This window comes from Ailuropoda melanoleuca, chromosome 14, assembly GCF_002007445.2.
Source record: "Ailuropoda melanoleuca isolate Jingjing chromosome 14, ASM200744v2, whole genome shotgun sequence".
NCBI classification, from domain to species: domain Eukaryota; kingdom Metazoa; phylum Chordata; class Mammalia; order Carnivora; family Ursidae; genus Ailuropoda; species Ailuropoda melanoleuca.
Window position 1 is genome coordinate 70868376 of NC_048231.1, and position 16065 is coordinate 70884440.

The 16065-nt window shown below is 35.5% G+C and overlaps 1 protein-coding gene across 1 annotated transcript in view; it reads left to right on the forward strand.

Moving 5' to 3' along the window:
- Window positions 1-16065, forward strand: part of KIAA1328 (KIAA1328 ortholog) — a 323965-nt gene that overhangs the window by 37278 nt on the left and 270622 nt on the right. The window contains 1 exon segment of the mRNA XM_034643054.1: window positions 8909-9024. Within this exon segment, the coding sequence (XP_034498945.1) occupies window positions 8909-9024 (116 nt within the window).

Consider the following 16065-nt stretch of genomic DNA (forward strand, 5'->3'; position numbering starts at 1 on the left):
GAATAATATAGATATAAATATTTGTCCACAAGTTTTTTTGTGAACATATATTTTCATTTCTCTTGAGCGTGTTAGGAGTGGAACTGCTGGGTCATATGTCAACTCTATGTTTAACATTTTGAGGAACTGCCAGACTATTTACCAAAGTGGCTGCACCATTTTACATTCTTACCTGCAGTCTGTGAGGGTTCCAATTTCTCCATAGCTTTGCCAACATTTGCTTTTATCTATCTTTTTGATTATACCTTCCTAATGGTTTTGAAGTGGTGTCTAATTGTTTTAATTTGCATTTGCTTAATGGCTAATGATGTTGAACAACTTTTCATGTGCTTATTGGTTATTTGTGTATCTTCTTTGAAGAAGTGTCTATTCTGATGCTTTAAGTTAGGTTGTCTTTGTAGTGTTGAGTTTCAGAGTTCCTTATATATTCCATTCAGGTCCATTATGAGATATATTATTTGCAAAAATTTTATCCATTCTGTGCATTGTTTTTCACTTTTTTGATGGGGTCATTTGAAACACAAAAGTTTTTGGGATGCTTGGTTGGTTCAGTCAGTTAAGTGTCTGCCTTTGGCTCAGGTCATGATCCCAGGGTCCTGGGATCAAGTCCTGCACTGGGTTCCTTGATCAACGGGGAGCCTGTTTCTCCCTCTGCCACTCCCCCTACTTGTGTGCTCACGCTCTTTCTCTCCCTCTGACAAATTAAATAAATAAAATCTTTAAAACACATACACAAAAATTTTTCATTTTGGTGAAGTCTAATTTATCTGTTTTTCTTTTATAGATTGTTTTTTGATGTTATACATATCTAAGAAACCATTGCCTAATCCAAGATCACAAAGATGTATGATTCTGTTTTCTTCCGGGAGTTTATAGTTTTAGCTCTTATATTTTGGTCTTTGATTCAATTAGTGTTAATTTTTTTTGTGTGGTCTGAGGTAGGGGTCCAACTTTATTCTTTTGCGTATGGATAGCAAGTTGTTTCAGCACTATTTGTTGAGAAGACTATTCTTTCTCTTTGATTTTCTTGATACCCTGGTTGAAAATTAGTGTACTGTAAATGTGAATATTTATGTTCCATTGTTCCCTGTGTCTGTCTTCATGCAAGTACCACATTGTCATGATTACTATAGTTTTGTACTAAGTTTTAAAATTGGAAAGTGTGAGTCCTCCATCTTTTTCTCCTTTTTCAAGAATATTTTAGATATTTGGGTCCCTTTCATTTCCGTATTACTTTTAGAGTTCTGTCAGCTTGTCAGTTTCTGCAAATAAGCCAGCTGAGATTTTGGTAGAGGTTGAGTTGAATCTGAACATCAATCCTAACAATATTAAGTCTTCCAATCATGAATATGAAATGCCTTTCCATTTAGTTAGGTCATTAATTTCTTTTGACAGTGTTTTTTTACCTTTCAGTGTACAAATCTTGCTTCTATTGAATTTATTCCTTTGTACTTAATTTTCTTGATGTAAATATTGTTTATTATATCTAAATATAATGTAAATGTTAAATATGTAAAGAATTGTTTCCTTGATTTCCTTTTGGGGTTATTTACTGCTAGTATAAATATACAATTGACTTTTGTACATTGATCTTGTATCTTGTAACCCCGCTGAACTCCTTTATCCGTTTTAATAGTTTTTTAGTGAATTTCTTAGATTTTCTGTATACAAAAGCATGTCATATGCAGTAGAGATGATTTTATCATCTATTATTTCTTTTAGAATCCGGATGCTTTTTATTTCTTTATTCCTACTTAATTGCCATCACGTAATCTACAGTACAATATGAACTCAGGTGGCAAGAACAGGCCTCCTTGTCTTATTGGTGATCATGGGGGAAAGCATTTGATCTTTGCCTATTAGATATGGTATATTAGATGTGGGTTTTTCATAAATAGCCTATTTTTAGATTGGGGAAGTTCCCTTGTCTTTCTGTGTTTTTGATTTTTTTTCTTTTTTTAATCATGAATCATTGTTGGATTTTTTTTCACTTTTCCAAATCTACTTAGATGATCATGTGGTTTTTGTCCTTTGTTTTATTGATATGGTGTATTACATTAATTGATTTTTGAATGTTAACCAACTTTTCATTCCTGGGATAAGTTCCAATTGGTCATGATATAAAATCCTTTTGTTATGATTCTGGATTCTGTTTGCTAGTATTTTTTTGAGGATTTTTGCATCTACGTTCATTCGATATTACTGTGTAGTTCTTAGAACTTTTTTGACATAGATTGTTATGTCTCTGATGTCTTGAAGTTCCTGCATTCCTTCAGACAATACTTTTAAAATAACAGCCAAATGTTACAATTTGTAAAGAGGACATTAAGGTGATTGCACCAAAATATTTTTTAATGATGATAGCTTTTTTATTTTTTACCATGTATTTACTTTTGCTTGAAAACAGAATGTCTCTCTCTTTGCCAAATGTCCTATGAAATCTATTTCCTTCTCTAAATCTTGCCTACTAATAAATTGATATTCAGAATTTTTAAAATGTAACCAGCATACCCAGCTTCCAAACACAAGACATTAAATAGGGCAAGAAATTTATCTGGTTGACTGTAGGGTGAGGTGCAATTCTCTTTAGAATAGAGAATTGCTGCCTTGTCCTTGTCTTTCACATTAGTGTAAAAGTACCCATTCCTGGGGTATCTGGAAGAACATCAGGGTTATGTAAAGCCATAAAATAAATCTTTTTCTAGAATGCTAGTTTTACTAGAAAATTAAGAATAGATGAGTGTGGGAAAACATTTTGTATTAAAACAGAGAAGATTGTTTTATGTAGAAAAATACAAAATGTGCAGGGATGTTCAAGCAAAAAAATAAGACTTCAAAGAAATCCAGTACTTTTGGCTGACCATCCAACTCTAAGGATATAAATCCTCTTTTCTTGATAGATAAGAGTATGTTCTGTGGAAGTTTTTGAAGAAATACTCTGAGGCATTAAAGAAATGCTGAAAATTGTGATTTCTTACTTCACGAATAGGCTATTGTCCTCCTTGTAAAAAATTAACAAAACAACACTTGGAATATTATCTTGTCCAGTTTTTTTTAAGGAGATGAATTTTTTTTCAAGTTTTTATTTAGATTCTAGTTCATTAACATATAGTGTAATATTGGTTTCAGGAGTAGAATTCATTGATTCATCACTTATATGCAACACCCAGTGCTCATCACAAGTGCCCTCCTTAATCCCCCACCCATTTCCCCTCCATCAACCATCAGTTTGTTCTCTATAGTTAAGAGTCTCTTATGGTTTGTTTCCCTCTGTCCTTTATTCCCCCTCCCATATGTTCACCTGTTTTGTTTCTTAAATTTCACATATGAGTGAAATCATATGGTATTTGTCTTTCTCCAACTGACTTACTTTGCTTAGCATAATACACTCTAGTTCCATCCACATCTTGCAAATGGAAAGATTTCAATTTTTGATGGCTGAGTAATATTCCATTGTATATATATATGCCACATCTTCTTCATTCATCAGTCGATAGACATTTTGGGTTCTTTCCATAGTTTGGCTATTATTGATAATGCTGCTTTAAATATCAGGATGCATGTGCCCCTTCAAATCAATATTTTTGTATCCTTTGGGCAAATACCTAGTAGTACAATTGCTGGGTTGTAGGGTAATTCCATTTTAAAATTTTGAGGAACCTCCATACTGTTTTTCAGAGTTGCCATGCCAGTTTGCATTTCCACTAACAGTGTAAGAGGGTTCCCCTTTCTCCGCATCCTCACCAGCATCTTTTGTTAATTTTAGCCATTCTGATGGGTACAAGGTGATATCTCATTGTGGTTTTGATTTACTTCCCTGATGATGAGTGATGTTGAGCATCTTTTCATGTGTCAGTTGGCCATCTGAATGTCTTTGGAAAAATGTCTATGTTTTTTGCCCATTTGTTAACTGGGTTATTTGTTTTTCAGGTGTTGAATTTGCTAAGTTCTTTATAGATTTTGGATACTAACCGTTTATCAGATATGTCATTTGCAAATATCTTCTCTCATTCCGTGGGCTGCCTTTTAGTTTTATTGATTGTTTCATTTGCTATAGAGAAACGTTTTATCTTGATAAAGTCCCAATAGTTCATTTTTGCATTTGTTTCCCTTGTCTCTGGAGATGTGTCTAGTAAGAAGTTGCTATGGCCAATGTCAGAGAGGCTGCTGCCTGTGTTCATCTCTAGGATTTTGTTGGTTTCCTATCTCACATTTAGGTCTTTCAACCATTTTTAATTTATTTTTGTGTATGGTGTAAGAAGTAGTCCAGTTTCATTCTTCTGCATGGTGCTGTCCAGTTTTTTCAACACCATTTGTTGAAGAGACTCTTTTTTCCATTGTATATTCTTTCCTGCTTTGTCAAAGATTAGTTGACCCTGTAATTGTGGGCCCATTTCTGGGTTTTCTATTCTGTTCCATTGATCTATGTGTCTGTTTTTGTGCCGTACCATACTGCCTTTATGACAATAGCTTCAGCAGTCAGAACAAAAAGAAATAAAAGGCATCCAAATTGGCAAGAAAGAAGTAAAATTGTCACTCTTTGCAGATGACATGATACTCTATGTAGAAAACCCAAAAGACCATCAAAAATTTGCTAGAACTGATACACAAATTCAGTAAAGTTGCAGGATACAAAATCAACATACTGAAATCTGTTGCATTTCTATACAAGAAATGGAGAGGCTGAAAGAGACATCAGGAATTGGTACCATTTACAATTGAACCAAAAACCATAGGATACCTAGGAATAAACCTAACCAAAGAGGTAAAAGATCTACACTCTGAAAACCATAGAACACTTAGGAAAGAAATTGAGGATGACACAAAGAAGTGGAAAAAAGTTCCATACTCATAGATCGGAAGAGCAAACATTGTTAAAATGTCTATACTACCTAAAGCAATCTACACTTTTAATCCAATCCCTATCAAAATACCACCATCATTTTTCACAAACAATCCTGAAATTTGTATGGAACCACAAAAGACCTTGAATAGCCAAAGCAATCTTAAAAAAGAAAAAGCGGGAGCATCACAATTCTGGACTTCAAGTTATATTACAAAGTTGTCCAGTTTTAACTTTTTAATCTTGTTGGTCAAGTATTTCCCTTTCCTGTGTTTAGATTCTCATTTTCTTAATTAACTAATTTCTTTGCTCCACATGAGATAGTGGATTAGGTCTTCTTATGTTACTTTGTGGTCTGAGAATGCTTTGATGAAAAAGGTAGATCATGATACCATTTACTTTCTTGTACATATACCTGAAGGGAAATATTATTGAATATGAATTTAAAAAGAAGACAGATTTCAGAGTAGATATCAAATCTGGGGGCTGTTTTATTGGCAACTCCTCTGCATTTAAAGGTTGTATTAATGTATGTGTTCATATAAAGTAGGCTAATAGGCCACAAAGAAGCCATACATATCTTTAGATGGGCCTGTAGAAGAAGTGTTGCCCTTGGTGCTTAAGTTTATAGCCTTCCAGAGTATAATAATTGCTAAAGAGTAGTTTAATCATAGCAGCATAACAGAAAAGATTAAAACAAAAAAGCCCCGTATAAATAGTGTAGCAACAAATTTTTCAAACATATTCCAGAAACTAAATTTAGAAGAGTAGAGTGCCTTAAGTTTTGGGAAAAGCTCATTGTAGACTCTGGCATTATGAGATATATCTGGAAACATTTCTGCCCTCAATGATCCTTAGAGTTTTGGTGGCTCTCCTTCAGGCCCAACAAAGGGAGTAAGTGAATGTTGGTGAATACCTACATGTTTTAACCTGGCAGGCTTTCTGTGTTTAGTTTAATGTTAAGGTAGACTTGACATTCTGCCTTTTTTTTTTATTACTGTTTTTCTGTCCCTGGAACATTGCTGACAAAACAGATCTTTGGGGACCTTATATTTTATATATTTTATAGGGACCTTTATGAATAGTTTTAAAATGATAGAGAGCCATTGTTATGTTCCTTTTGGATACCCTGTAACTGACTAAAGTTACTTTGATTATTTTTTTCTATAGCAGGCATTCAGTAAATGTTTGTTTTAAAAATTTTATTTATTTGAGAGAGAAAGTGTGCACATGCACGCATGCCAGCAAGCACCAGTGGTGGTTGAGGGGGGAGAGGGAAAAACAGACACCCCGCTGAGCAGAGAGCCTGACAGGGGCTGTATCCCAGGACTCTGGGATCATGACCTTAGCTGAAGACAGACACTTAACTGACTGAGCCACACAGGTGCCCCTTCAGTAAATATTTTTATTTATTTTTATTTTTTTAAAGATTTTTTTTGTTTATTTATTTGACAGAGAGACAGTGTGAGGGAACACAAGCAGGGGGAGTGGGAGAGGAAGAATCAGACTCCCAGTGGAGGAGCCTGATGTGGGGCTCGATCCCAGGACTCTGGGATCGCGCCCTGAGCCACAGGCAGATGCTTAACGACTGAGCCACCCAATAAATATTTTTAAATAAGTAAATGAAAATAAATGTTTTCTTATCTACTTAGAGATTTTAGTTATCTTACAGTCTTATCTTTATGATTTTATCAGTCTAAACAGGGAGAGATTTTGTTACATATTTTCTCACCTTGACACTGTTCTTTCTCTCCTTACAATATATAGCATCACTTATTTCATCTTAATTTTTTTTAAGTTTATTAATTGTTTTTAGTAATCTCTACACCCCAAGGTGGGGCTCGAACTCCAGACCCTGAGATCAAGAGTTGCGTGCTCTTCTGACTTAGCCAGCCAGGTGCCCCTCATCTTTATTTTATGCATAATCCTACATATTTGTCACTTATGTTATGCCAAATTTTGCATCTTCATGCTTTTTAGTATTTCTCTTATCTAGTTTCTGTCTCATCCTATGGCTATAGCTTTTGCCTATATTATAGTATTGTATGCCTTGCACCTGGACCAAATGTTTCAGACCTTCTTTTTTTTTTTTTTTTAAAGATTTTTTATTTATTTATTCGACAGAGATAGAGACAGCCAGCAAGAGAGGGAACAGAAGCAGGGGGAGTGGGAGAGGAAGAAGCAGGCTCACAGCGGAGGAGCCTGATGTGGGGCTCGATCCCATAACGCCGGGATCACGCCCTGAGCCGAAGGCAGACGCTTAACCGCTGTGCCACCCAGGCGCCCCGAGACCTTCTTTCTTATTCCTTTACAAATGCTCTCCATATTTATAAAGGACGTATATACAGTATGAGGATATTTATAGCATAGTGAAGGAAATTATAGAACTTTAGCTGAAGAGAATTTTAAAAATTGTCTAGTCTAGCTTTCTACTTCATGAGTGAGAATAATGATGCTTAGAGAAATAAGCAGTTTTCCAATGTCCCCATGTGTACATGGTTTTCCACTTTTGCACTTTGGGGGTTTACTTGATTTGGAACAGTATCTTGGCAAAGGTGTTTCAGAAGCAGGCTGACAGATTGAAGATTTGGATGGTAGAAAATAATTCATGATTCAGATGTTTGACAATTATAGAAAAACTGAGAGGCAGCAGGAATTATGTTGAAAGGTAGGGCAAGTATGCTTGAGAGTAATGGCAACAAAGGGGAAGGCATTGGAAAGTGATGACAACAGTGCAGGCAGGATAACCTGAGACCAGGGGATAAATTGTCCTGATGTGTCTATTTGTTTAGTTGTGTGGATTCCTTGTACTTGTTATCAGTTTTAGAGTTTACCCTCTTTACCCTCTTAAAAGGAAGGGCCTGAGTCCCATTCATGTGACCAGTAGTATGCTAAACATAAATAATAGGGGTTGGCGAGATGGTTTTAATGTCATGATGAGCAAAAAGACATAAACCTCTTTTTTGAACACTATTGTGTGCTGTGCACTTTCATGTAAATTATTTCAAAGACGAGATGCAATCTACTCAAACATTCAGAAATCCAATTTTCATTCTGTTACTTCATTGATTTCAGGTATCTCCACCAGAAGGCTAGCAACAAAGGAAAGGCTGTGGAGTTCATGTTATTCAGAAATTGCTCTGGTAGAGCAGGGGTCTGGAAAATTCAGGAGCTCAAAGGAGCCCCTGTGAATTTCCTTTACACATACTGCCGTATGATCTTGTAGGATAAATGTTGTACTCTCTTTGGAGGCATAAGCACCAGTAACAGAAAAATTCAGGGCTATTATCTCTACGCACAGAATAACATGAGAATTAGGGTTGTTATTTTAAGAAAAGTTTTAATGTTCTTGTTTAATTAGGGTTTTTAAGCCAGTTTTTCCCCTGTGCTCTTATCAGAAACCACGTCTTTTTGATAGAATTGAGTTGGAATACTTTTCAGGGTTAAACGTTAAAGATACAGATTTTTTTGGTCAGTGTTTTTTAACTCTTTGTAGTTCTTTTTGGACTAAGAATAGCTGTAATGAAACCTTTTTTTATGTTAATGCCATCCTTTTATTCTAGTCTCCTTACTTATATGCTGCTGAGGAATGCAGGGTATCAGTACCAAGGAAAAGAGTAAAATTGCCTATGCATATTTAATGAACTATGTAAGAGAGATATAGATTATTTATTTCATTGACAGGATTTAAATAAAAAATATGAAAAAGATTCAAATAAAAATAAGTTGTGTCTGTTTTGATAAGAAATGAAACTGTGTTTTCAAAGTTGGATATTTTTCTGTCTTGTATTACAATTGGGAATTTATATTCTATGTAGGACTTTCCATATTTAAGATACTTTTGATGATTGGGAACATTTTTGTTATAAAAATCATGTTCATATTTAATTGTAAAGGTATGCAAGATTGCCTTATGGAAAGGTTAATTTTTAAAAAAAGCTAAGCATAGATTATTCCTGAAGAAATCAACACACCTCTGGAAGAAATCTAGTTTTGGTGAACAATAGCTCTAGGCACATATTTTCTTATTCTCATAGGCATTTTCTTCTCATTTTTGTATTTCAGAGTAAGTGAGGAAAAGGAAGTGACAGAAGAACGATTCCGAGCTGAGCAGGAATCATTTGAGAAGAAGATCAGGCAGTTGGAGGAACAGAACGATCTGATCATCAAAGAAAGGGAAGATATCCTTTTTTGAAAGTCCTCTTTTTTAATGTGCAGGAAGTTTGACTCTTTCATGAAGCAAATGTAAACTCCAGAGAAATAATTGTTCTAATTTATAACAGGGAATAAATCTGCATGGGCTGCCATTTTTAGGCAATCAAAACGACACTTAACAGCATGTGCTGTTGCTTCCTTTGTGCTTGATACGGCCATCCAGCTGTTCTGCCGCTGTTACACTGTGGAGCACATATTTATCAACTAAAAAAGACAATAAGAAATTTGGGCATTAAAATGTAGTGTTGGAACTTCAGTAAATTCTGTTCCACTACTCTAATTGAGCCTGAAACCTCTTTGTGTTTGGCATTCTTTCTAGCTAAAGCTTTGACAGCCCTAAGGAATTCTCTGAAATCATAAAAATTAAAAAATCTATTGTAATTTGTAGATGTTATAATTGATAAGTGTTTACACTGCAGCATAATATCACCAAAATTCTCATGGAGGTGAAGACTATTGGGTTTAGAACTAGAGAGAGAGGGGTGTGTGTTAGTGTGTGTGTGTGTAATATATATTGCATTATTTGTAAGAAAGTAAAATAAAAACTGGTATTTTAACTTAAGAATTGTATGTTAAGGGATATGCGAGTTAAAATAAGCATATTTCTGAAGTTTCTTTTGACTGGGCTACTTATCTTTGCATGTTTTTGCAGTGGTATTGATATAAAATAGAAGTGACTGTCCCTAAAGTTAAGGTGATGGATTGGCCAGCTAAACTAGTATATGAATACTTGAAGGAATCAATGACCTTATTGTCAATATCATCATTAACTTGATCATTAATAATTATTTCAAAGGTCCTTCAAGTGTTAAAAATGATCATACATGGACAGTAACTATACCCTTGTGAATACCAGGGAAATAGAAACATAAAGGTAAATTAACTCACTTGGGAAAAAGCATAAAAATGTAACTGTAAAAAATAAGTTCTGAATTTCTTTTTTTTTCAAAAAGTGGGAATACACAATTGGAAATTAATATAATCAGAATTTTCAGATTTGATTTGCTGAGTAGAACATTTGTAAAGTTTATTTCCCCACAATTCTAAAGGTGTACTTTCTCAATTATTTCTTTTCTATAACTTCTAGCATTTGAATAATCATCTTGGATCTTCTCTTTCCTTTGCCTTCATTGAGTTTATTGTACTAGGCTGTCAACTCTCAGACCCTCTTTTGTGATTTTCTTCCTGCTGCTTTTCTCTCTCTGGGTTAAAAGTAGTGCTGTTTAGTCGGAAGTCACAACAAAGTACTCAGCCACTTCAGGTCCTTCACTTGTCACAAGGAATAGTGACTTGGACTTCCAAGAAAAGGTAGATTAGGAATATTTTTGTGTGTAACAAAAATTCTCATTTTACAGCATCTGTTTTTTCCCATGTAACAGTTCTAGAGATACGTGGCCTCTGGCCTTGCTTCAGTGGCTTCAAGTTTTGAGCACTGGATCTCCACAGTTCTCTTTGCTTGTTCTAAAGTCTGCAAATTTTCAGGTTGCCAAATGGTTGCTCTAAGTCCAGGTATCATCTTTGCCCTAAAGTAGGGAGAAAGGGGGAGGAAGGAGTTCTGGCAGTTGTGACTCAGTCTCCTTTTTTTAAAAATGTGCCATCTTTCTCAGGGCACTCCCCGCCTCACTCCCTATATCCCCCCTCCCCCAACCCCAGCCTCCAGCAGTCTTTCATGAGATATTTATTGTTCTGTATTTTACTACATGGCCATGCTAAGGTGCAAGAAGGGCTGAGAAAGTAGGCATTTACCTTGTCCAATTTATAGAGTGAAAGGCAGCAAGGGAGAAGGGGATTGGTCATGAAGTCAGCCTCCAACTCTATCTGGTAGCAGAAGTAGGGGAAATGGAAACCTCTTTCTGTATAAGGGGGAGGAGGTGATGATGCCTTGGCCTTCCTGAGACAAAACAAAACAAAAAAAATAGTATTATGTCCAGTGGAATTGGGGTAAAGTAGGGAAATAAGGTGTGAAAGGGAGGTAGTAGACATGTTTGAAAGCCTAGCCAAGTTAAGGTCTTATTTATCTGGTAATGTGCTTAGCCAAAATGTGTAGCTATCTGGGAAAGTTAAATCTAATTTTGGTGGACTATTACATTTAGTCCCTAAAGTCTCCCTAATAGAGAAGGGAAGTCAAGATTAATGGATTTAGTGCTGAAGTGTAAATTCAACATGGCTATGAATGGTTTCCTTTGTCATCCTAAGTGCCAAGATACCCCTGGTGATTGTAGTAGCACAATTTTTACAGTGACTTAACTCGGGGATCAGCAATCTACTGCCAGGGGCTAAATCCAGCCACACCCATTCATTCATGTGTTACCTGTGGCTGCTTTTGCACTGCAGCTGCTAGCTCAGTAGTTGCAACAAAGACCCTGTGGCCTGCGTAGCCTAAAATATTTACTTCTGGCTCTCTACGGAAAAGTTTACTGACCCCTGATCTGTCTTAGATGCTACAAAAGGAAAGAAAAAGGTGTGTCAATAAAGTCAAAGACTTAGACATATGTCACAGTTGGAACTATTTTACATACAATATGAAAGGATTTGACTTGAGAATTTATTATCATTGTGACTAAAGATGGGTGTAAATGTGAGACCATAATCAAAAATTGAAATGGTCTAGTTCATATAATTCATTTAAGGTTTTTTTGAATCACCAAAAGATAGGTGGTATTTGTGGAACTGTGGAAGAAGGGAGAGAGTAAGATATGATTTAAAAACAGTGACACCCGTGGTTTTTATTCCAAGTAGATTGTTCAGGTACAAATCTTTACTAGCATAAACCTGTCAAAGGTTAATATAGATGATTTTACAGTACATAAAACTCTATAAAACTTAGAAACATAAAACAAGGTTATAATTTAAAACAATATAATTTTAACTACAGATACATTTACCTATCATATATGAAAGATTCAGACTCATATACATGAAATCAGAATTTTAGATCATTTTACAGTCTGTTTCTATGTGAGGAAGTATATGAGTTCTGATTTTTGGAATTTTAAAGATGTATGTTAAATTTATGGTTTTTTTGTTTTAAAAGTTCTAATAACTTGATTTATTGCTCTATACGAACACAGACCAGTCCCTTGATGAAAAAGAGAAAAGATATTTTATGTGTTTGGATTTGGACAAGGCTTTTGAAGATTTCTTCTTAACAGTGAACAGAGAATTTATTACTAAAACATAAAAATTTTTGTAATTTTCAGTCTTTGAACAAAGCTTATTTCCTGAGAACTTAACTATGTGAATGAATATGCCACTCACCACGTAAAGCAGTCTGATGAACCTAGTAGATTTTTGCCTACCTAAATGAGTATGAAAGGGATAAATCTGAAACTTAGAAATATGTCCAATAGGAATCATTTTGAAGCATATTAGCAGGTAATAGTTTAAGACACAGAGAATATAGCCATTAGAAATGTTGATTAATATTTGAGCTAATTGTATTTTCAGAACATATGTTTCAGGTCAAGATGATATCAAAAACTTACAGAAGAAAAGTAAAGTAATGTTAGCTGTTTTAACTGGCAGAGCGAGGGAAGTTATAAAGAAGAAAGTACAGTGGCTTTAGAGACAAATCCTGTTTTAGTGCTGGTAAGCTGTCTGACCTTGAAAAGCTAGTATCTAACTTTGAAAAACTAATGCACTTAGTTCTGAGTCTCTCTTCTTCTACAGTATGGGATAACTAATACCGCCTTCTCATTTCTTTGCCTTTCTTCATTGGGGCTCTGATGGCTTTCATCAGCTTACACAAGTGCCTAGGCAGTTTCAAGGCCTATTGGGAGAGTGAAAGTGATCTGCTCTTTGCTTTGTCTCCTAATTTCTGTGCAAGACATAACTTCTCTGTGTCACTTACACCTGTTGGGTCCTCATTGAAAAGAAACCAGGTCTGACTTTCCTCTCCCAGAAACTGGACTGACAGAAATTTTTTTCTTTTCCTGGTCTGTTCCCATTTTTTTTCTCACATTGGGACTTAGTAAATTGTAGAGGTCTTTAAAGGTACTTATAGCTCAGATCCTTGAGCCCATTGCCTGGGTGATCGTTTTAGAATCGTTGCTCTAAGAAGAAAGAATTTTAAAGAAACTAAACTTACCTTTTTGAGGAATGTTTTAAAATGATCCAAAGGTCTCAGGATGTGTGTGCTGTAAGTAGACTAGAGAAAATTCACAAGAATTTTATCTAATTATGTAAATAAAAAGAAATCACTGGTTTGAATAACAGAGATGTTCAAAGCTTCCTATTTAAATATACATCTGTACTACAGGAGTCAGACTAGCATGGTCTGCTGTTGGACTTTTCCAAGAATAGGAACCACACTGTAGGAAGCTCTATCATAGATCTGGGTGCAGTGCCGTTGGGTGGGTAGGAAGGGTGGGGAAGGATAGTTGAAATAAGTTTCATGAGAAAGGAAATAAGTTTCAAGAGAAAGGTTAAATTTCTCCTTCCTAATTAATTTTTCTGGCCCATCATAAGAGAAGGCAGGAGATCCTCTAGTCTTGGAAATAGTTTTGGGAGAATTAGAATTCTAACCTTCTTAAAATGAAGATTAGCAGAGGAGAGGGTGTTTTGGTCTTTGACAGTGTGTTATACCAATGTTGCAAAGTATGTTGCCAAGCACTTACCAGCTCTGATGAATCTTGGCCTTTTTGTTTTCAATAAATATGGGGTTTTTGTTGTTTATGTTTATAAATTGAATTATGTGGTGACAGAATATATTTCGTACACTTGGATAAAGTCAGTTTACTCAATTTAACAAGCCCTAGACAATATAGTTCTAATCTATTACCTCTAATGCTGTGGAAGTTGTACTTCTTGAGACCATTTTATTTGCTCGGTGATGGTGTATAACTTAAGCAGGTTTTGGACCATTATTATTGTACACTACCCTGAAATGTCATTTCAAATCATAATAACAGATTAAATAACTCTTTCCATTTGTATTATAGAGAAATAAGCATGCCTAACGAAAGAACTAATTATTACTATTATTGTTGTTGCCTAAACTGCTCTTAAGGATTATTTTGTGCTCTTAAAAATACTTGGATGTTGGGGCGCCTGGGTGGCACAGCGGTTAAGCGTCTGCCTTCGGCTCAGGGCGTGATCCCGGCGTTACGGGATCGAGCCCCACATCAGGCTTCTCCGCTATAAGCCTGCTTCTTCCTCTCCCACTCCCCCTGCTTGTGTTCCCTCTCTCGCTGGCTGTCTCTATCTCTGTCCAATAAATAAATAAAATCTTTAAAAAAAAAATACTTGGATGTTAATGCTAACTACAGAGAGGGATTGAGGATAAATGTTTGCAGAAAATAAAAAAAATTATAAAATTGTATCCATACACTTAATTTCATTCCAATAAGCCTTCAGGGTTAAGTTACTCTGTGGTAGTGCATTGTGTTTACAACTTTGTCTGGAACTCATCCAAGAATAAAAATAAAAAGCACTCCTCACCTGCTCTCAGCCCCTATGTATGCACTTTTCTTGTATGAGAATTCCTGAAGCTGTCATATGGATAATATAAACTCATTATCTGGTGTCTAGTTTATAAATCCAGTGCAGATTAGAAGCAGAAAATTAGAAGTAAGGTTCAGAGCTACAGTGAAAATATTTAAGCTGAAAGGGGACTTCACAGGAAAACTATTAAAAACTGCATAAGTACTGAAAATGCAAGCAGTCTAGAAATCTGCCCACCTAGATATCTCTCAAGGCCTTCATGTAATAAATGCAGTGCAGTAGTTACCATTCATAGTGATAATTCTGAGGCATTGAAATAATGTTAAATTGTTTTTATCCCCCATTATTTCCTAGAACTTCTAATACTTCTTTTATTTTAGTAGGACATCTTACATCTGTATATTGGTTTTCTATTTACAGACCACTTTCACGTGTACTTTTTACTTTCTATTTTATTATTTTCTTTAAAGATTTTATTTGTTTGAATGAGCGGGGGGAGGGACAGGGGCAAGGAGACTCCATGTTCAGTGCAGAGCCCGAGGCGGGGCTCGATCTCACCACCCTGAAATCATGGCCTGAGCCAAAATCAAGAGTTGGATGCTCAACCCACTGAGCCACCCAGGTGTCCAGCACATGTACTTTTTAATCGTCACAATAACACAGTGAAGTTGAGGCAGATACTAAAGATACTGGTCTGGCGAGGTGACTGAAACAGCCCATTGCAGTTACAAGTGAAAGCTTTTGACACCAAGCGGCTTTCCATTATACCAAATTATTTCTGCAGCAGTGAATGATACAAATCTCAGTAAGTCTTGCTTTTCTAGCTTGCTTTATAGTTAAAGCACGATTTAATGAAAGTTGGCTATATTACACAGTGCTTTTGTATTCAAAATTGGTTAAAATTTTTTTTGGTGTTCAACCTAAGTTATCCAGAAATCTGGACATGTAGAATGTTCCTGAGATTTTCTTGTGTTTTGGCTTTTTCATTCAGTCACCAAGCCCTTATCATTTCCCTCTGAAATTCTGAGCGCATTGTTTTTTGCTGTTTTCTTGGGCACTTCCCTGCATTCTGCCATTACACTGTGGTATTCTTTTGTCACTGTCTCCTTCTCCACTGTCCTTCGACCCATTTCATTTTCATCACTGCTGTCAGGTTAATCTTTCTTAAGGACTATTTTTATTACATCACTTGGCTTTTTAATCCCTTTCCATGGCTTCTTATGGCCCAAAGTATCAAATGCATATTCTTAATTTTGACATTTAAACGCTCAGTTACTGATATCACATAGCATATGTGACCTTCATTATTATGCCTCCCTTGTGGGGTCCCTACATATGAGGTAGGAAAGATTTATTGGTTTTTCCTGCTTAGTACAGTTTATTTCTATTTCTTTGTCATTGCTCCTTTTACTAATTTTCTAATTTTCTTCTTCAGTACCTCTTTAAGACATGTTCTCTGATAATTTTTTTTTTATAGTACTTGGCTTTTAGAATTCTTCAAGAATTCATACCTATACTAACTGCCCTAACTTGTGTTTCTTATGGTTCTTTGAGCAACTGCGGTG